This window comes from Cynoglossus semilaevis, chromosome 14, assembly GCF_000523025.1.
Source record: "Cynoglossus semilaevis isolate Cse_v1.0 chromosome 14, Cse_v1.0, whole genome shotgun sequence".
Classification (NCBI taxonomy): Eukaryota; Metazoa; Chordata; class Actinopteri; order Pleuronectiformes; family Cynoglossidae; genus Cynoglossus; species Cynoglossus semilaevis.
This window is the reverse complement of record NC_024320.1, coordinates 1,949,340-1,970,523: the sequence shown is the minus strand read 5'-3', so window position 1 is coordinate 1,970,523 and position 21,184 is coordinate 1,949,340. Positions and strand designations below refer to the sequence as shown.

Sequence of the window (21,184 nt, the reverse complement as noted above, 5' to 3'; positions counted from 1 at the left end):
TTGTGTAACATTGTTTGTTTTTTTTGTTTTTTTAATTGATTTTTATTTGCATCAAATACCAAAACACAACTTGGCAGGAAACGACTTTGCGTTTTTTTATGAGTTTAAAAGGCAAACACACAAGATAACAGGCAGGTTTGTGTTTATGTTTTGGTGTTTAATAAATTAATAAAATAAAGTAAAATTCAACCACTCAAGTGTTACTTTAAAAGATTTTTAACAACTTTTACACATGAAATATTTCGTAATTACATTTACCAAATCTGTTTTAAAAGTGAAACGTTTTGACATTTTTCAATATGTTTTTTCTTACAATTTTGTAATAAAATTTATTGTTGTTTTTTTTTTTTTTTACAACTTGAACTTTTGAATGCTTTGATACTTACTTTGTTGTTCATGTCTGTCTTTGGACCTTACATCACAGGCTCAAAGGTCAGCCATTGTTGGTTTAATACTTGCCTATCTTTTTATGTTGCAAAGTGTGACGTAAACTAAAGAGAACTGTGATCAAGTGGACTTAAGCCGGAAATACAGTATCTTCCCTTGATGCCTGAGATTTTTTTTTTTTTACCATACAGTATAATGACGTTTACATCACTTTTGGTCTCAAATCTGTTTTATTAGTCACAAACACCTAGTCAGCATGTTTCTCTTATTAAAAAAGGCATGGACAGATTTTTATTTTGTTTCTCTTGAACAGTGTTAACAATTGAGTTACTGCGGCATCCGTGGTAACAGTGCAATCATTGTACTCAGTGTCTGTTTCAAATAAAAACAATTTGTTTTGCCCTTGTTTTCTGTGTTTGTTTAAAACCAAGGAATGCTTTTGGAAACCAACATTATTAGCAATGTTTTTAAATGGAAACAAGAACACAGCCGACAAATGATACAGGTTAGAAAAGACTCTACAAAGTGGCCAAACAGATGACACAAAAGACAGAATAGTAGAGGCCCAGATGGATTCATTTATAAAGCAATTCAGGAATACCAAGGGTAAGGTAAACCAAAAAGATAATTGAAAGTTAGGCCACATGTAACCATAAAATGGCTACATTTGTATCAAAATAAAACTGTGGGCTTAAAAATGAAAACAGTAAAGGTAAGTCAAATAAGCCAAAAATATAGCTTAAACTTAGCTCAGGAATATTTAGGCAGTAAAAGATAAAAATATATATATTTATTATTAGTAAATATATATAGAGAGAGTTTGGCAGTGGGCGAACTTAGCTCAGGAATATTTAGGCAGTAGAAGATAAAAAAAAAAAATTTATTATTATTAAATATATATATAGAGTTTGGCAGTGGATAGTTGAAAAAGGTAACATGGTGTTAGCCAAGATAACTAAACTAAAAACTAGTTAACTAATAACTAACTAGTTATTAACTACAATAGTTAATAAAATGGTTATAATATGATTATCTTATCTAAAATAAGATAATTTATCAACTAAAAGAGAACCAAATATTTGGCCCTGTAGTGACACACTGCTGAAAAACAATGCCAAAAGATAATTGAAAGTCTACCAAACATGTCTAGCAGAAAAGAAAATAAAGTATATATATATATATATAAGCATATGAAAAGTATAAAAATATATATAGCATAAATATAAATATAGCAAAAATATAGCTACAAATAACCATGAAACTCCCCATGTGTTGCTATAAATCTGAAACAACAGGGTACATTATATAATAAATGTGTAATATATCTTTGTATAGTATTTAATTTTTTCAACTTAAAATTAACACACCATAATAATTAATTTTTACCAAAATAGTCCTAAATAACTCTTTATCTTCATGAATCTCTTTGGTTATAATTGTATTTAATGTTCTTATAAGCATACAATATACTCTAAAATGTTCACTGTTCACGTTCAGCACTTTCAGAACACGTCAACTGTATCCACAAGTCTGTAGCCTGCGGTTAGCGGTTAGCGTAAACATTTTTAGTTGTTATTAAGTTGTTAGATTTATTAATAAGTACGGTCTTTAAACTTGTTGTTTTAAATAATAAACAACCACCTCCGCAGCAAGGCGATGATGTCACATTATGTCAGTCTGGACAACCTTATGACGCATTTTGCTCAACTTGAACAGGTAAGAAAGTTACCTTAGCCGACAATTCGGTTAGCATCGACCCATCTACATAATGATCCATCAACGTTATTTTACCACAGCGTGTGTAACTTCATTTGTAAGTGTATTTGAGTGAACTTTACTAAAACCGTAGTATAGTAGTACACGTGGTACGTATTTGTATAAAAACAATGTTAAGTGGTAATAAGTTCTAAACAATATATTTGTGTAGACCAAGAAATTCTAACGTTTTTTGTATACATCATTGAGTCACAGCTTTTAACTGAGTTCTGAATACAATGTTTTTTTAGCTTTTAACTGAGTTCTGAATACAATGATTTTTTGTTGTTCTTTTATTTATTTATTTTTAACTAAAGCCAGTGCTGTACAGTAGAAATTCAATTCTTTGGTAGAATTCTGACCTTTTTTCCCTTTACATTACTTCAAATGTAGTTAGATCTGGATCTAATCTTCACTCAAACACTAAAAATCAAAAACAATTTTCATTTTATGTCAAATTTGATCCACAGCGGGTCATTGAGGTCAGTAGGAGTAACAGCATGTTGGAGGTGAAGCTGGGTGAAGCCTGTAGACTCATTAAGTTCTATTCAAGCAGAGAGAAGACTCTGACTGAAGGTAAATTCATTTGTTTGTGTGTTCAAACCCACACGCCTGCTGTTCTACAGAATATTATGTGGACTCGAACCTGAAGCCTTCTTTAATCCACTAAGCCACCACTGACCTAACACTACTCCAAGACACTGTCACTACTCTCAGACAAACTCACAGATGGAAAGAAAAAAAAGATGTAAAGATTTTTGTTGGAGTGCAATTATTATTTTAATTCTTGTTTTTTTTTCTTTAAATATGAATGCTATAAGAAAATAACAACATGTTGCTCTTAATGATGAAATTATTTCAAAAAATTATTTCAAAAAATTAATAACTAAAGCTATTGGAGTCCTTCCCTGCTCTCTGTTACAAATATGATTTATTATTTTACCTGTTCTTTTAGGAAACATGTACCTTCGCAAACAACTCAATAACCAGGATTACTCAACTACTTCACTTACTTAACTTTACTTTACTTAATTACTAAACTGCTCACGATGATCCTGGTCTGAACGCTTTAAATCCAGGACGAGCAGATCAGGCTGTTATTCTATAACATAATAATTTCGCTCTCATGGAACAGGCACATATAGTTCTTTGGCGTTTAAAATTGTATGGCACGAGTGAAATCGAATTTGTTTCAAGGCTTTTGTTACCATCTAGTGGATATTTATTGTAACTGCTAGTTAAGTTCAGGTAAGGATGAAATGTCTGCGAACCTCCAAACAATTAAGATCAAATCAAAAACATATTAATTACACGTTTATGATTTTCATCATAGAATAAACTAAATAAAACACATACTAATTACCACAACAAAATAAAAATTAAATGTAAGGAGTAATTTCCCCTTGTTGGAAGTTTTCAAATGAATATTTATGGTTGGATGTAAAAGAAAGTCATCGCACACAAACACATTGTATTCATTGTACTGTTAAAAGAAGCCTAAAAAAGTCTAAATATCTGCATTGATTTTTTTTTTAATGACCTTTTCCAGAGAGAGATATGCTTCTAACAACAGTGACTAGTCTTCAGCAGAGTCTGCAGGAACAGAACAACCTCAGAGGTAATTCCCAAAAGAGACAAAGAAACTATTAATATTATTATTTCTCAGAGCAGGAGGGGCATATACGTAGAGTGCCGTGAAAAAAGTATTTGCTCCCTACCTTATTTCTGTGTTCTTTGCTTACGTATTTATCACACACAAAGGTTTCAGATCATCAAACCAATAGTAATATCACACAGAAACAACCCAAGGAAATGAAAACTGCACTTTCTAAATGATAAATTAATTTATTAAAGCACCAAAAGAAATCCAAACCTATCTGGCCCTATCTGAAAAAGTAATTGCCCCCTGAACCTAATAATGGGTTGTGCCACCCTTGGCAACAATAATCAATAATCAAGCGTTTGCGATAATTGGTGTTGAGTTTTTCACATCGCTGTGGAGGAATTTTGGCCGACTCTTCTTTGCAGAATTGTTTCAACTCCGCCATATTGTAGGGTTTTCTAGCATGAACTGCCCGCACACCACAGCATCTCAATTTGATTTAAATCCAGACTTTGACTTGGCCACTCCAAAACCTTAATTATTTTTTTTCTAGCCATTCAGAGGTGGGCTTGCTGGTGTGTTTCAGATTGTTGTCCTGCTTCATGATCCAAGAGCGCTTGACTTTAAAGACACAAACTGATGGCCGGACATTCTCATTCAGGATTTTCTGGTGTTCAATCAATCACAGCAAGTAGTCCTGGTCCTGAGGCAGCAAAGCAGCCCCAGACCATCAGACCGCCACCACCATGCTTCACTGTTGGCATAATGTTCTTTTTATCACATACTGTGCCATTTTTACGTTAGATGTAACGGGCTGCACACCTTCCAAAAAGTTCCATTTTTGATGGATCATCAAGATGTTTTTTGGCAAATGTCAGACAAGCCATTGTGTCCTTTTTTGACAGCAGTTGTTTTTTTTGGCCAGTGTCTTTCTTATGTTAGAGTCGTGAACACTGACCTTAACTGAGGCCAGCGACGCCTGCAGTTCTTTGGATGTTGTTCTAGGTTCTTTTGTGACCTCCTGGATTAGTCGTTGTCGTACTCTTGGAGTAACTTTAGTTGGTTGACCACTCCCAGGGAGGTTTGCCACTGTTCCCAGTTTTCTCCATTTGTGGATAATGGCTCTGACAGTGGTTCGCTGGAGCCCCAGAGCCTATAGGAAATGGCTATGTAACCTTTTCCAGAGTGATAGATTTCAATCACTTTTTTTTTCTCATTTCTTCTTGGATTTCTTTGCATCATGGCATGATGCATTTGTTCTTGACATCTTGTAGTGGTAATCGGGTTTGGGTGTGTCCTGTGAAATAGAACTCAGCTTTCTCAAAACTGTGGTTAGTCACAGTTACTTTGAGAATTTAAAAAGCATCATTTAGAAACTGCATTTTGTATTTTGTTGGGTTGTCTCTGTGTGATACTAAAATTGGTTTGATGATCTGAAACCTTTGTGTGTGATAAATATGCAAAGAACACGGAAATCAGGAGGGGGCAAATACCTTTTCACGGCACTGTATATATATGTACCAGTGGTTCCACGATACATGTATATATATATGTATATATATACTGTATGTATGAAAGTTAAGTGAAAGTGAACTGTCGTTGTAACACAGCACACCATCGCACACATCAAAATGTGACCTAGCACCACCATGTGACTAGCACCGTCTTGAGTCTGTTTCTCCACATAAAAAACATAAGATGAATACGATAGATTTCCTGAAACAACAAAACATCTGATCTTCCAGTGGAGAACCAGAGGCTGAAGGAGGAGGTGATGGACCTGAAGAGAAGTAATGACAGAAGAGCAGAGGTGAGGACAAAAGGGAATCAAACAAACCATTCATTTTGTTTATAAGAAAACATGGAGGATGACTAATATTTAAAATCTGTCTTGACTTGCATTGCGTTTGTCTTCAGGCGGAACAGGCCGAGGTGCAGCGTTTGCTCAGAGAAATAGGCAGAGAGCAGCGCAAACACCAGGGGGAGTTAGAGGCTGTGAGACGGCAGTGCAGGACAGAAGTGGAGTTGGTGGAGAGCAAGGTCTCCAGTCTGAGTAAGAAGGTCACACTGACTCCTCCAGAGTACTACTGCAGTAACCTCCCTGAAATACTTTGTCAAAAGTGTTGTTGTTTCAGTGGAAGTCAAAGACTCTGAAGTGACGAAGATTCTGGAAGAGAAAGACAAAGAAGTGGAGGAGATGAGGAAGAAGCTGAAGGACCATGAGAGAGAGAAACAGAGTGAACTGCTGAGGCTGCAGATGGAGGTGAGAGGAAAAGAAGACGAATGGAAACAAGGCAAAGGAGACAAAGGGAATAAAGAAAAGAAAGAGGAGGTAGAAGTAAGAATGAGGAAGAGGAGGAAGTAAGGTAAATAAGACAGAAAAAAGGCAATAAAAGAAAGGAAGAAAGAAAGGAAGAAAATGGTAGAAGGAACTTGACAGCTTTTCTATCTTTAAAATCATTTGTCCTTTGACCTCAGCTATGACATGTCACCATGACAACCTGTGTTTGGTCATATTTATATTCATGATAGTATGTTTCCTAAAACTTTGAAGGGTTGATTGAACTTCCAGGAATAATCTCTGATCTAGTTACTGATTGATGTCAAGTGTGACAGTTCCCATCAATCACTGGAGAGTCCCCATGCTGCTGATGTGTTCCTGGGTGAAAATGGGTTTAACTCTTTGGCTATAGAGTATACTATAACAGCTATTTCATTCTGGATGTCAAAGGTCAACAGAGCTTCCCTCCAGTCTCTGTGTTATTTTAAATGACCCTGTGTAAAAGTAGGTCTGAGGGTTTTGTTGTCTCTCATTTTGACAGTTTGGTGCCAAGCTGGCCAGAGTTCAGAGTTCAGCACAGAGACTTCAGCAGCAGCAGCAGCAGCATCATCACGGCTCCAGTCTCCTGCCTCCGAGTGTCTTCAAGAGGGTCAGCAAATTATTTTTTTATTTGTTACACACATATCATACAGCATACAATGGACAGTACATTTGGTGCGTATCTACTGAGTAAACCATTTATACACGATAAAAGGTAAAAACAGTAAGCCCCACCCCTCGGTTTTCAATCACACTGATGTAAGATTAGACTGGTGCAGTACCAGACTGATCCAGTACCAATCTTCTGAAGTACCAGACTGATCCAGTACCAGTTTGGGAGGTGCAGTACCAGATTGGTCCAGTCTCTGTGCTCATGTGTGACCTAAGTCTGTGTTTTTACTTAGAAGCTGCAGTTCTTTCAGGAGGAGAAGAACAAGGAGATCATGTGTCTGCGTGAGAGAATCAAAGATCTTGAGGAGAACCAGCGAGTCAGTGAGGGTGGATTGAAGAGGAAGAGGAACTAGATATTGTTGTTTAGTTTTAGCCGTCTGGGTCAGACCCACAGGGTTCATCTGCTTCACAGTTTATACATTTACTCTTACATTATCAGTGCAGCTGCAATTCCTCCTCTCTGCCTTGGGATCCTGTGTGTAGTGTGTTCCTGTTAAACAAACAGTGTAGTGTGTCTGATTCTAAAGGTTTAAATCCCGTCAGCAGCAGAGGTAGAAACACAAGGTCAGAGCTGCTGTCATTCAATAAAGGGAGTGGAATTTTCCTCTGGTCCTCTTCTAAAGACCTGTGACAAACAAAAACAATAATATAATACAATAACTTCATACATCATACGGAGTATCATGGCTCTTTGATCAATGTGTCTTTATTACTGTTTGATCAAAATCTGCCATAAAACCTTTCACAGCAAACAATGCATTCAGAATAAAGTGAAACTTAATAACATAATATAATAAATATATATATATATAATAAAATATAATATGATATAATATAACAATATAATATATTTTGTTGTGTTATGTTATGATATAATTTTAAATAAATATTAATAAAATATACACATGGATCACAACAGTACCAGACACTAGTTAACAGTTAACAACTTAGATTTGTCTGTGTAGGTTCTCAGTCATCCAGGTCATTTTATCTAAAAATAGTTACATTGAGGGTAACTGGATGAAGTAGTTTTGTTTGTTTGTTTCTCTTGGATGAGAGGTGAAATGTTTTTTTTTGAAAAAAACTATTTTGTCCAGTTTCCCTTGATATAACTATTTTATGGATAACTTAAATTGTAATATACTGCATGTTGTTAAGCTGTAGGTTGTACCATGAGTCATCTTTCATCCAGAAGGGTGAGGGTTCAACTCCAAGCCTGGCCTACTCTCAGAGATCATTTTTGTCACTCAATGTAGAATCTAGAATTTTCAAATATTTTTCACAAAGTTTTTTTAAATTTTTGATAATTATTTACAAACATTTAAAGGTGTTGCATTTAGGTTGTAACACCTGCATTTAAATAATACAGTTGCTATGAAATAATAACAGTAAAGGTGTCAACCTGAGTGTCTGCCTGACTGACTGATGTCTAGCTTCACTGCTGCTCACAGGGACAAGACACTTGAATGAAACCCTGACATCAGCCTTTCTAATCTCTTTATCTGCTCAGAACCGTCTGCTACAGACCACGGGGGGGTAATCTCTCTCTGTGGGAACATGAGGTAAAACTGTTACGTAACACAAGCTCCACAAAAGCCAACAGTCCGACTGCAGCAGAACTGGTTTTTTTTTCTCACACAGGTGTGTTTTGACAAACACAGGCCAGAACCCTATAATGTACCAGAACCATATGGCGGTGCTGACATACGCCTATTTGTTTTTTTTACCTCATTCCAAACCCAGCTCTGACTTTGAGATTAACCGGATCAGCAAAGGATCCAAACAGGATTAAAGATTGTGACACCGACTCAGCAGCAGAGATGAGAGAGGACCACTGGTTTATACGTGTGTCCACGCCCCACCCCCCGTTAGTCGTCCTCTCTCACCTGTGTGTTCCAGAACATCAGTGTCTGGCAGAGAGATAGGCGGTCTGCAGACTTTGAGAACCCAGAGAAGATCATGTGATCAGACTGGATCTTGCTGAGAACAAAAAGAAGAAAACCACATTTTACTTTATATGTTTTCAATGGACGCAACAATCTGGAGACTTGGTGAGTAAGGTACAACTATTGTTTTTTCATGTCAGAGTTCAAACTGCAGAACATTCGGTCTAGAGAGTATTTATGTTCTGTCTGTCAATCAATTAAAGTTTTGCTTGATCATTATTTACATGATTGGCCATAGTTGTGGGGGAGAATTTCCCATAATGCCTTGTGGTTTGTCAGCGCTGTCAGGACAATTGAGGCAGTTCTGGTAATTTCCTCTATGACCTCTTGGTTGGAGATAGACGAAGCCGTATAATGTGCAATAAAGGAGCACTTAAAAGATTACGACTACATCACCTAGGGGTGTAAAAAAAATATACTGAAATTGTCACGTGACTACAGCGACTACAATTGTACATCATTCTGTTACAATTTTAGTAACCTGATGTTGATGTTGAGCATGTAACAGTATTTTTGTGTTTACAGTTACATTTTTAAATTTGACAGTTGTGCCTATGGTATCGCAGGAGAACGATCTAATGCTATGGCAGGGTATCCCAGGGTCAATCACAGACGTTACTTGCGATTGGCATCAAAAACTACTTTGCTTTAACTGGTCATTATCACATTAACTTCAACAGTCCTAACTTTAATTTTAGGTTTGTGTTATGTCTAGGGTTGTCACAAGAACTGATTACTCAGTACCAAGTCGGTACCAACACACCAAAAATACATTGACGCCTGCTGTTTTTATCAACAAGCCTTGTCGATTCTTGGTAGAACTGACAGGAGCACATGGGTACATGGGTTCTGTTTTTGGATTTTTATTGTGGTATTGAATAAGTATCGAGAATCCTGAAAATTTCCTGGTATTGGTATCGACTATTCTGGTATTGTGACAACCCTAGTTGTGCCTAAACAATAACAGGGGTATGAAAATAAGGAATCTAAGACAGTGTGCTTTGTCAAAATCTCCCATCATGCCTCTTCCATTGACTCTACATTAAACTGTTACCTTCAGAACCGTAGCTGAGGCTGCGGTCCTGCCACAGAAATGCGCGAAAGTCATTCTCCGGTGACCAACCGGAACTTCAACTGTAGCCTCTACAGCCTGACCGTCAGCTCTGTCACGGACTCTGAGGATGAGCAGCCGATGTCCCCACCCCAACCCACACCACTGCAGAAGCTCACCTCGGACATGTGCAATGACGAGAATACCATCAAGGAGCTGGTCACCGGCCGCAGGGTGAGATTCTACAAGGTACGAGGAGAGATCGGCTCTGGGACCTTCTCCAGAGTCAAGCTGGCTTTTCACGCGCTAACTAAAGGTAGCACACACTGACAGAACAGGACAGAAACATAATTAAAACAATTTTACGACTACCTTTTCTGTTTTACCTCATGCTTTCTTTTGCAAGAGAAAACGGAAGTTGCTACTAAAACTCCCTATTCAGAAGTCCATAGAAATAATCACCAATTTGAAATAGATTTTCTTTATCCACTGCTGCCTCTGCCAAATTTTCTCTATAGACTTTGGTATAGTCAAACAGAATATCAGACTTCTGTAGAAATTGGACGACAACACACCACAGTGTTTCTCCACCTAGATGTTAAGATGCTATCTCCACATTCCTCTGCCCTTAGACAAAGTGGCCTTGAAGGTTCTGGACAAAACCAGACTGGATGCTCAGGCCCATCGTCAGCTCTCCAGAGAAATCAGCAGCATGGAGTCGCTGCAGCATCCAAATGTGGTGCGTCTGTTCGAGGTGGTGGAAACGCCCAGCCGGCTCCACCTGGTCATGGAGCATGCCGGAGGTGGCGACCTTCACGAGAGGATTTGCAGTGAGGGAAAGCTCTCTGACAACAGCAGCAAGACCACCTTTGCTCAGATCCTTTCAGCGATCAAGTATATGGTGAGAAACTTTTCAAAAAAAAGAGGCTGAAACCTGACTTTTAAAACTGGTTTGATTATAAAGATAAAGATCTTTATAAACACCGAATCCAAAAATAACATCATAACACAGTGAATGGTTTGATCTGAGAATAAGTCTGGGATGATAATCAATAAATCCATTGATCGCACAATAAACGAAAATGTAGGCCTTGATGTTTGTTTTCTTCATCTCTCGCCTCCAAAGAGACTGGATGACAAATGGGTTCACTCTGTGCATCGGTCTCAGCACGTGGGCACGTTTGATCCATTACGGAATGAGCGAGGCAAACCCTCTTGTCAGTCACCCACTCTTTGTGAGGAGTGGGCCGCTAGGATACACAGTAGAACGGACGAGCCAGTATCCTGTAATTATTCAAAGGTTGCATGCCCACTTATAGCATGACCACCCAGATCCAGTTTTCCCAGCTGAGGAAAAATAACTGCATGATGCAATGCAATGATAATAAATAAATTATAAAATTTGGAGTAGTTTGGTGGGCCGGATCAAAAAGCGGTCCCCAGGCCTTAGTTTGCCCATGTCTGGCCCAGATCATTAGTTCTTCAGCTATTGGTGAATACAAAATTTCAGACCTCCACTTCATTTTGAAAAAGTGAACTGGAATTCTACCAAGTTGACTGAGATGCAGCAGTCTCGAAAAATTGGGAACTCATGGAAACGGTCATCATGAATAACAAAAAAATTATAATAAATAAACGGTTCATACGTCAATTTTTTTTAAAAATAAAATCTCTCAAGAGACATTTATCCTCTGCTGGTACTCAGTGTAAAAAGTCTGGCCGAGTTAACACACAGCTAACATCTTTAATCCAGATGTTGCTTGTTACTGACCATTGAGGAACTCCTTCTGATTTAGACCCAGTACCTTCAATTCAGTTTTTTTAATTAACAGCACCATTGTTTTTTCTCCTGCAGCACAGTCTTAACATTATGCACCGTGACCTGAAGGCAGAGAATGTCCTCTTAACCAGGAGGGGCTGTGTAAAAGTCGCCGATTTTGGATTCAGTACTAGGCTTACCAACCGGTATAACTATCTGGACACTTTCTGTGGTTCTCCACCCTACGCTGCTCCAGAACTGTTCGAAGAGAAGTGTTACCTCGGTCCACCTGTGGACATTTGGGCGATGGGCGTCCTGCTCTTCTTCATGGTGACTGGCACCATGCCTTTCCGTGCTGAAACACTAGGTAAGCTGCGACGCTTCATCAGGGATTGTGCCTACGTGGTCCCACCTTGGGTTCCAGGTCCCTGCCAGAGACTCATCAAAGGAATCCTGAAGCTAGATCCAGCAGAACGCTATGCAATTGACCAGATGATGGGCTGTGATTGGCTCCTGCCAGTGGAGTTTCCCTGGCCGCTGGTGTCCCGGGAGCCAACTAGCATATTCAGGACTCTATTAAGTCCAGAGAGCGAGAACCTGGATGAGGAGGAGGAGGTCTGGAACTCTATGGAGGAGCTGGGCTTCACCACAGAACATCTGAGGAACAACCAGCTCAAAGACAGTCGTAGCCCTGTGACTGGGGTTTATCGGATCCTGAGTCATCGCATCCAGAAGAACAGGGGCTATGACTGCCCCCCAGTGGTGAGAGGAATGGTCAGGGACCACAGGAGAGAGGGGCTCCGGGCCTACAAGGGCCTCAGACACACCTCCAAGTTCTGTGTTCTTTCATGACACAGAAGACAGAGAATTCAGAAGTCAGAATTTTAAACTAAATTTAAAAGTGTGTTTGGCAAGTGTGCATAACTTGTTTTTACTGACCAAAACCTATATAAACTTACTTTTACACTTTTTTTCCTTTTAGTACTTTTATAAAAAAACTGTTGTAAAAGTTCCAGCAACATGTTAATACATCAGTAAATAAATCTAAATAAAATAAAATGAACAATTATAGATTTTCATATCTGTTTTATTCATATAAAATTAAAACTATTAAACTATTAAAACTTCCCTGCAGTTTTCCCCTGTTTTGCTTTTTTTTTGCCTGAAAGTCTTGCGGGGTGGCAGGGTATTTTTGGCTAATTATATTAATGTTCTGGCTATTTTTGTGATATATTGTCTAACGTTGAGTGACTGATGATTAACAGTTTTATCGGTTTTGTCATCAGATGTACATCAAATTTGTGCTTTAGTCAGTTAACGTTGACTTTTTCTGAATAAATTTTTAATTTTATAGCTAGTCTTCACTTAACAACAGAGCTATGTTCTGAAGACCTTGTCGTTAAACGAAACCCCCATTGACCCACAGCTTGGCCGACATTTTGTGTGATCAAAAAAGTGATCATATTATTATGGTCACTTTGTCGCTTTGTATAGTCGCTTTGGTAACGACTGGAACGGACATAGGCAATGATGACAAGGTAATGTGAAGATGCAGGTGTGGACGGGAGAAGCTAACAACTACCAGGGGTCTAAGGATCCACCAGAATGAAAAAAAGTGAGTGGCCAGCAGCAACATTTCACTGCAACTGCAGGTCAGACAATAGGAGCCCAAAGCCAAGTCGCTAACCACAGCGCTGAGGGTTCCAACACTGCTGACGGAAGGCAAGTGGAGGACACCTGGCGGATACCTATTCCTCTGAGGATGGCACCAAGGAGAACACTCCCAGAACATCAACGGACCTCAGAACACAACAAAACCCCCATAACCAGGAACCAGGCCAGAGGACAGAGAGGAAAGAACCAGGGCGTCGGCAGCCAGTCTAATGGCCCAAAACCAACGCGGTGGCAGTGTGGCAGGAGCTTGACAAAGACCTGGTTAGCGTCTTAGAGCACTCATTATGTGGCCAAGTAGAGACCAAACTTAACTGCTTTGGAGACTTCCTCTACGAGAAGTGTAGATGTAGACAGAACGTGAGGCCAAAGCAGAAGGGAAGAAGGGAGAGGGAGATCGCGCATTTGGTGAAGAGGCGGTGTTAGCTCCGAAAGCAGTGGAGGAAAGCAGGCAAAAAGGAAAAGGATGGCCTGAAACCACTGTGAGAGGAGGTGAAGAAGAACTATGCCAACCTGTGGAGGGCAGAGCGCATCCGCAAAAGCAGGAAGGAATGGGAGAGGAGCAACTTCTTCAAAAACCCCTTCAAGCACGCAAGACAGCTTCTAGAGGACAAAAGAAGCAGGAAGCTGGGGATCACAAAATTGGAGCTGGAGGATCACTTCAGAGAGCAATACGGCGACCCAGCGAGATCAACTACGCTGGGATCTCCTGGTTACGTTACCTGCCCAGGAGGTGAACCCTGGGGTTCCACACCAATGACAGAGACATTGCCTCTGGGCCAAAGCGCCACTCCGATCACTACATGACAATGAAAAACCGCATCTGGTGGACCAACACTGACTTCCTACTTTCTGTTTACCTTTACCATTTCCTGTTTATCAAAATCCATAGTGACCCCAAGTGGTGAAAAAAAAAAAAAAAAGGAAACACAAAATGTTGTGCTGTATTGAAACTTTGTAGACATGAGTCATACTTTTTTTGCTTTTGTGGCTGTGTTATTTTTAATGAACTACCTTTAAGCAATATTTTGCAACGGACACCACAGATATTTAATGCTTTCCCTTTTTGTGGTTCTACCACAGCAACACTCCCTGTCTTTTATTATTGTTCAATAAATTGTAGCCATCTGCGTGTTATGCAGTTTCCATTGTAAGGCCTCAGAGCAGCTGTCACTGCTGCTGACGGGGACGATGAAGCTTCAGCCTCTTTGTGGCCTGTTTACAAAAGTTTCTCCAAGTGTCTGTGAGTAAATAATGACAGACAGCAGCTGGCCTGGGACAACAGATGATAGTCCGGGGGGCCCTTTACCCTCTCAACTGGCCCAAACCAGTTAGACCTGGCTGCCATTTCTCCTTTTAGACCACCACCTCCTCCTCCTCCTCCACTCGACTGCAGGGGAGCGGCAGATGGTGCAGCCACAGAGACATCTGCAGGACAGACAATGGACGCTCTGTGTTCCAGTGTGACAGGTCCATATACATGCAAATCAGTTTGAGAGGGGGCGGAGCCAACGGTGGGGAGGGGGAGAGTTTTATTATTCTGCAACAGAGAGCAGGTGACAGGCTGAAACTTTTGTCAGCGTCTCTGACCTCCTTTCTCCCTATCCATCCATCCATCCATCCATCCATCCATCCATCCATAAACCACAGAGAAGTCAAACAGCATCAAGGGAGAAAAAGTGAAACAGGACTGAGGGGTTGATTTCTTTTCCTTTATTCAATGTTTTCTATCAACACTTTTCAAGTCTTTCCATTTTTTTCAAGACAATTCTTTTCATTGTGCAGAAAACTTAAATAAATGTCCTATCAATGTCTAATCATTTTCTTTTGACAACAACAAAAAAATATATTTTTCACATTTGTAAATATTTTTCTAATTTTTAGTGAAAGTGAAACCTTGTATGAAGATTTGTATTTTCACCAAGTTACTAAGCAGAAAACAAATATAATTGGGATTTTTTTTAATTAATATTTTTAAATGTTTCAGATTTTGTTGTCCTTTTTTTTTTAAACAAAATGCTATAATTCTAAAGTGAAACCTTTGGAATCAAGCATTTTTTAATATTTCATATATTTTCCATCATTTAGTTTCTAAAGCGAAACTTTAAGGGAGTTTTTTTTTTTTTCAATTTTTTTTCTTGTCATTGTTAAATTTCTAAAGTGAAACCTTTAGAGAATTAAGACAATTCTGGAAAGTGGAAAACATTAGCGCTGATGTGCAACTGTTGGTTCTGTTGCTCAGCCCAGGAGGACATCATTCAGAAAAGTCTCTTTCCAAAAGACGACCTCTTCCTCCGCACCGCTTCTTCTCCTACTGCGCGTGCGTCACGTTTGCGGCATCTGCTCTGAGAGGTTTTTTTTTCTCAAAACACCTCAGGACGCAGAACTCGCTTCTCCTTCCTCTCCAAACCTCATCCACACAAAGAATGAGGGTCGACGTGTGCCGCTCTCGTTTCATGCCTGACCTCATTCACAGAAAGAATGAGAGTCATCTTGGCATGGACAGGTACGAGAGTCGACGGTTCACGGGCCGGGGGCCCCTCTCTTTCCTTCAGCAGAGGGGGCCGGGGCCGGCGCTGTGCTGCCTGGACCAGAATCCTCCTCAGGAGTATCCAGGGATGAAGAGAAACAGGGTCACCCTGCAGGTCAGGATGAGTATTTCCAGACAAAAAGATTCACAAATGTTGAATCTCAGATCAGATCAACGACCGGGGAGGTTGATCTCAGGAAGCCAGTCGTTAAGATGACGGCTCTCCTCACAGAACAGGTGCAGTTTCTCCAGAGCAGGGTCCTCCCAAGAACCATCAGCTGGGTTCTGTGCCAAGAGAAGAAGAAAAGTACGGTTAGATTCTCTGGAAGCAGCACCACAGAATGTGTAAAAACATCAGTTCAGGCTGAATTAACACATAAAAAGAAAAACAAAATCAACAAATAAAAATAACTAAAAACTTGTAATGTAGTGGTCTTAAGTTTAAATTCCAAAACAGAGCTCCCCCGTGTGGCCGTTTAAAAACAAATCGCTACAATGTCAAGACACTGATCCAGGTTGGAATAAGATTGATAAAACCACCTAATCACGATGCTCTATAACACGACACATATCGCGATACATACCGTGATGAGGACGCAGTGAGCGTCTTCCAGTTGCTCGACTTTGTCTCCGCCGACAATCTCAGCCAGTCTCTGTGTGTCGCTGACGCGCACGATGCTGATGTCGTTGTCGAAGCAGAAGGACTGGATCAGTGTGAAGTGGATCTGCAGCGCGATGTCGCACTCAAACTCCTCATCCGTGGCCAGGACGCAGAAGGACACGCTGTCTGGGTCTCTGTGGACAAGAGAACAAAGATACAAAGGTCAGATTTACATCATCCGGATACGGGAAGCGACATAAAGTGTAAAAAAAAACCCCGTTATATTCTGTCTGCTTGACTTACAGATTCATGACTTTGGCGCACTCGTGGACGCCCACGGTGGGAGCGTCGTTGTCTTTTGCAGAGACCAGAACATCCTCCAGGGCCTGACCCACACACTGGTCGCGTTCCTGGGGTTTCTGGATCTGAACTTCCTCCAGAGTCATGATGAAAGTTAAGATTCGGTAATGAGAGTAATCCCAAGATAAAGAGAGAGAAAGAGAGAGCTCGGGATCCGTCAGTGCTCAGACTGAAGTGTGCCACAGACTCGCCTCGCACGTCTCTTATACTGCGCCCCTCGTGCGGCGCAGGCGGAGCTCTGCTCGCTGATTGGCTGAAGCTGAACGCTTTCATTCGCGTGAGAATAATAGCTTTTGTTCCGCGCTGCGGCTCGTGGCAGATTGATGGGGGTGCCACGCACACGCTTCCACTTGCTCACTCACTAATCTATTCATCCGTTCAATTCATGCATCCACCCATTCACTCTCACTGAGCTCAGCTGCTGCATGGTTCTAAAAATAGATCCTTTCTTTTTTTTTTTAAGAAGGAAAATAGAAGTTTGCGCAGCACTTTGAACAAATGCAGGAAAAAAGGTGATACACTTCAAAACGTGTTGATCAGAGCACGAATTATATGAACATTATACTTATTACTGTGTACTCAGAAAAAAACTTTAATAACGTCAAGATGAGTACGCGCATATAGAAGTAAAAACGAAACAACAGCTGTGGTAAAGACGTAATTTCAGCTCTACTGACAAAACAATACGTTTTATTGAACATTATTGAACTTTGGCTGAGTGTCGTGAGTAATAATGAGCGGGCAGAAATTTGTGGAATACGTAATTTTGTGTGATAGAGTCAAACACCAACGCGTGCGGGACATTTTCGTCTTCGCGTGGCTCTCGAGTCCCCTGAGAGTCTGTGGACAAATACAAAGCTGGACTTTTGTGGACAGCTGATGTCCACGTGTTCCGGCAGAACAAATTGCTCAGCTCGCACAGCAGCGTTCTGGCACGCGCTGCTCATTTGCATTTGTATGTGAAGTCCCGCGATAATGGACGGCTTTTCTTTTGCCATTCTTCTCTGCTCACAATAGAAACCAGTTTAAATGCCAGACTGCAGTCCGCAGATGGTGGACCAACACTACCACCATCATCACCCACCTGCTCCAAACACAGAATTGAATTGAATTTTACTTTGCGTCTAAACTTTCAGCCACTGGACACTTGTGACAATTTATTTATTTTATAGTTCGGACCTGACAATTTTGTTTTATGTTAGACAGTGAACGTGTTTTTTTCTTGCCGTCATCTTTGTCATTTCCTGCTGCTGCACTAAAGATGGGAAGACCGACTATTTTTACGGATTCGGATCTCTCGAACTCTCGAACAGTAAAATGAACGAGTCGTGAACGAATATTAAACGAATAATTTCATTCGTTTTACAGCAGGTGGCGCTTTAGCCCTATTGTGGGCGTTGTAAAGAAGGCTGCGGTTCTCCGACAATAAATAAACTGAAGGCAAGATGGTTTGCTTCAGCTGATAAAGTCTAAAAAGTACACAAAATACCATAAGCAATTAAACCGTATGAAAACATAAAGGAAAACAGACCACAATGTGAAGACGGATGAGAGCAAAAGAGACCCGAGCTCTCTTTCACGTGACAAATGAAACGAATCTGCGAGAACAAAGCGAAAGATTAGTTCACAGCGAGTGATTCGTTCATAGCGAAAGATTAGTTCACAGCGAGTGATTCGTTCATAGCGAAAGATTAGTTCACAGCGAGTGATTCGTTCATAGCGAAAGATTAGTTCACAGAGTGTGATTAGTTCGCACTGAGTGATTAGTTCGCGATTCGTGAGTTCAATATGAACAAATCTTTCATATGACTTGGGAGTCACGAGTCACGAATATTTTCATATGACTCGAGTCATATGAAAAGATTCACTCGCGAACGACACATCACTATTTTACACCGGTTGGATACGTCTACAGGTCACTAGGTTCATCCCTGAACCTGTGGGATCTCGATCGTTTGACGTTGTTGTATATCTGTGCGTTGTATGTAACACGTTCAGTGGAGTCCAACACTGACTTGACTTTCTGGATCACTCCCAATTTTGATGACGCATGATCAAACTTTAACGCACGCGTCTGTTTCTCTCCTGCAGCACATCTTCTCTGCATAAATACACTGCAGAATTATTCAAAGGCGCACCAGGCCAGACCTGCTGCTAATGCTGCGTAACGAGAAGTGTTGGGGGCTGTGCAGAAGCAGCAGCAGCAGGGGGAGGCGCACAGGTTGGCGGTGATTGATTCTGTCCTATTGTTCGCAGGAAGCCAGACCAGCAGATGGAGGACTGTCGCTATATTGGAGGGAGGGAGTAAAGTGGGAGAGAAGAGGAGAGAGAGAGGAGGAGAGGTCAGCCTCAGCCTGCAGGGCTCCTTTGTCCACGCGCCCTCTCCTCCGCCACTCTGCTGTCGAGTTTTCTTTACATTTGAATGTAAACAGAGGAGAGAGGGATTAACTTTCACGGGCGTGTTTAAAATACAACCACTGCGACAGCAGATTAAAATCAAACAGTCCAAACACACACACACACACTGTAATAAAGAAAGTGTGTGCTTTTATTTTCTTTGGAACTCACGACACAAAACAAACAAAAAAACAACAACCCTACAGATAAACACGGATCGTCAAACAACAGAAACTCATTTTCAGTAACTCGGTAAAACACTACACGCTGCATTTATTTAAATTAAAAAAAGTGTATTTGCACCAACCCTCTGAATACTGAAAACGCGTGTTAAAAGTGACCTTCAATCACTTTAAATTCCATTAAATTGGTCTTTTCAGTTGTCTTACTTCGAGGAATCACTTTAAATTCCATTAAATTGGTCTAATTTTTCAGTTGTCTTACTTCGAGGACCAATGGGGTCAAATGAAACTGGGTGTGTGAAATATTCAGATAGCTACTGTAGTATAACGGAGTACTGGTCTACTTCTCTGACTTTGATTGTTTGGCATTCTTTGTGGACAGTTCAGTCAATTTCAGTTTATAAAATCTGAAATTTCTGAATCTTGATTTATTCAGAAAACAAATGAAAAACGAGTCAATGTGGGGTTTTTTTTCCAAACAACAACAACAACAACAAAACAAACAACTCTTTAAATCCCTTATCCCTTTTTGCAGCTGCAGGAGGCTGATTGGGTGAGTCAGTGAATAGGTGAGGAAATGGGTGAGTCTCCAGCTGATCCGGACACAGACCCAGGTCTGGTTTTTGGCCACGGGGCAGGAGCTTGTAAATCGATCCTGACCTTTTGTTTCTGCTTCAGCATCTGTCGGACTGAGGCCACGCCCATTCTTCTTTTCATCATCTGGCACTTCGAGGCCACGCCCCCTGTCTTCCGCCTCCTTCAACAGCATCGACAGGTGTTGGAGCTCAGCGGAAGAAAAAAAAAGACTGAAAGAGAGGAAGAGACTGTAGCCGAGAAAAGAAGATTATCATTGTTTATCATATTAATTTAACTTATACATTCTAATTTAACACTTCCTACTAATATATATGTGCATTTATATACACTAACTAACTAATATAATAAAGGAAACGGTATTTTAAATTAAAGTAATACGGTTTATGATATGGATATTATATATCAATCGAGTTTCAGGCAACAGTTCCTATTAAATCTTTGCTTATTCTTCATTCATTTATTCTTTTTATTTATTTGTTTGTTTATTTAAGATAAGTAAATATTTCATCGTAGTTCTGAAGGCTTTTTGGGAAGTTTTTATTTATTTTTGGTCTAAATTTGTGTAATTTTTTTTATAATTCAAGTGTCTTTTTAAAAAAAAATTCGCATCTTATGTTCAGTCTGGGTAATTAAACTCGCGATATTTGAGTTACGATAACGTTGAACGTCAGGTCGCGTGCCGATGACCTGCTCTGACATGGTTCCATCTGTGGATTCAGTCACATTTCCCCCAGACTTTAACATAAAAAAAGGAGGAATCTCTGGATCTCAGCAGGTGCTGGAGCTTCTGCTCTCCTCTCCCCGCCTCCCTTCCTCCCCTGTTCTTCCAGCGTGTCCTCAGGGACAGATGGCGTCTCTCTCAGTCGTCATGGACACTGATGTGCGGGACGCTGCCGGACATCACAGACGTGTCCAGATGACACGCGCCTCACCGACGACTTTGCTTCACGTATGCAAATGCCACGTGCCACACTTCGTGACGTCACAACGTTAAAAAAGGAAACGCTTTGATAAAGTCAGCGTCTGAGAGTCAGGGTGTGGATCTGAACGTTAAACAAAAAATACGCAAAATTGAATGTAAAGAATCTGATTGGTTGGTTTTTGTCACCTCATTTTTTTTTTACAACAAATAAGAATACAAAGATAAACACACCAACGAATTATCCAATTTTAGGAAAATACACGAAAATATAATGTTTATAAATAATAAAAGAATAAAAATGAACTCACAACCATGTGACTGAAAACATCATTGAGTTATTATTCTTGATTTTATAAAGTCCATTTTCCATCCATTTTCATCCACTTATCCGTTACCGAGTCGCGGGGGCAGCAGTCACCACCCAAATCACA

The 21,184-nt window shown here is 40.2% G+C and overlaps 3 protein-coding genes across 5 annotated transcripts; 2 read left to right on the top strand and 1 right to left on the bottom strand.

Moving 5' to 3' along the window:
- The first annotated feature begins 1,898 nt into the window (after window positions 1–1,898).
- On the top strand, window positions 1,899–7,516 carry ccdc152 (coiled-coil domain containing 152). 2 transcript variants are annotated; one of them, XM_017038288.2, is made up of 8 exons: window positions 1,899–2,103; window positions 2,613–2,718; window positions 3,692–3,760; window positions 5,491–5,555; window positions 5,663–5,798; window positions 5,881–6,008; window positions 6,568–6,675; window positions 6,971–7,516. In XM_017038288.2, exons 1-8 carry the CDS (start codon window positions 2,044–2,046, stop codon window positions 7,088–7,090), a joined length of 792 nt encoding a protein of 263 aa, XP_016893777.2. In that variant the 5' UTR covers window positions 1,899–2,043; the 3' UTR covers window positions 7,091–7,516. The 2 variants fall into 2 exon arrangements, with proteins under 2 accessions (XP_016893777.2, XP_024918586.1); XM_025062818.1 differs by lacking the exon at window positions 1,899–2,103 and adding an exon at window positions 2,115–2,200.
- Window positions 7,517–7,615: 99 nt separating this feature from the next.
- Window positions 7,616–12,500, top strand: LOC103389090 (serine/threonine-protein kinase NIM1). Of its 2 annotated transcripts, none has more exons than XM_025062743.1 (4): window positions 7,616–8,299; window positions 8,379–10,050; window positions 10,367–10,635; window positions 11,590–12,500. In XM_025062743.1, the coding sequence occupies exons 2-4, from the start codon at window positions 9,777–9,779 to the stop codon at window positions 12,343–12,345; spliced, it is 1,299 nt and encodes a 432-aa protein (XP_024918511.1). In that variant the 5' UTR covers window positions 7,616–8,299; window positions 8,379–9,776; the 3' UTR covers window positions 12,346–12,500. The 2 variants fall into 2 exon arrangements, with proteins under 2 accessions (XP_024918511.1, XP_016893775.1); XM_017038286.2 differs by having other exon boundaries at window positions 7,616–8,788; window positions 9,744–10,050.
- A 2,343-nt stretch (window positions 12,501–14,843) lies between these two features.
- LOC103389088 (growth arrest and DNA damage-inducible protein GADD45 gamma-like) lies at window positions 14,844–17,038 on the bottom strand. The gene is made up of 3 exons (XM_008324353.3): window positions 16,599–17,038; window positions 16,279–16,489; window positions 14,844–15,979 (listed from the first exon to the last, which is right to left on the bottom strand). Exons 1-3 carry the CDS (start codon window positions 16,739–16,741, stop codon window positions 15,866–15,868), a joined length of 468 nt encoding a protein of 155 aa, XP_008322575.1. The 5' UTR covers window positions 16,742–17,038; the 3' UTR covers window positions 14,844–15,865.
- Between the last annotated feature and the right edge of the window lie 4,146 nt (window positions 17,039–21,184).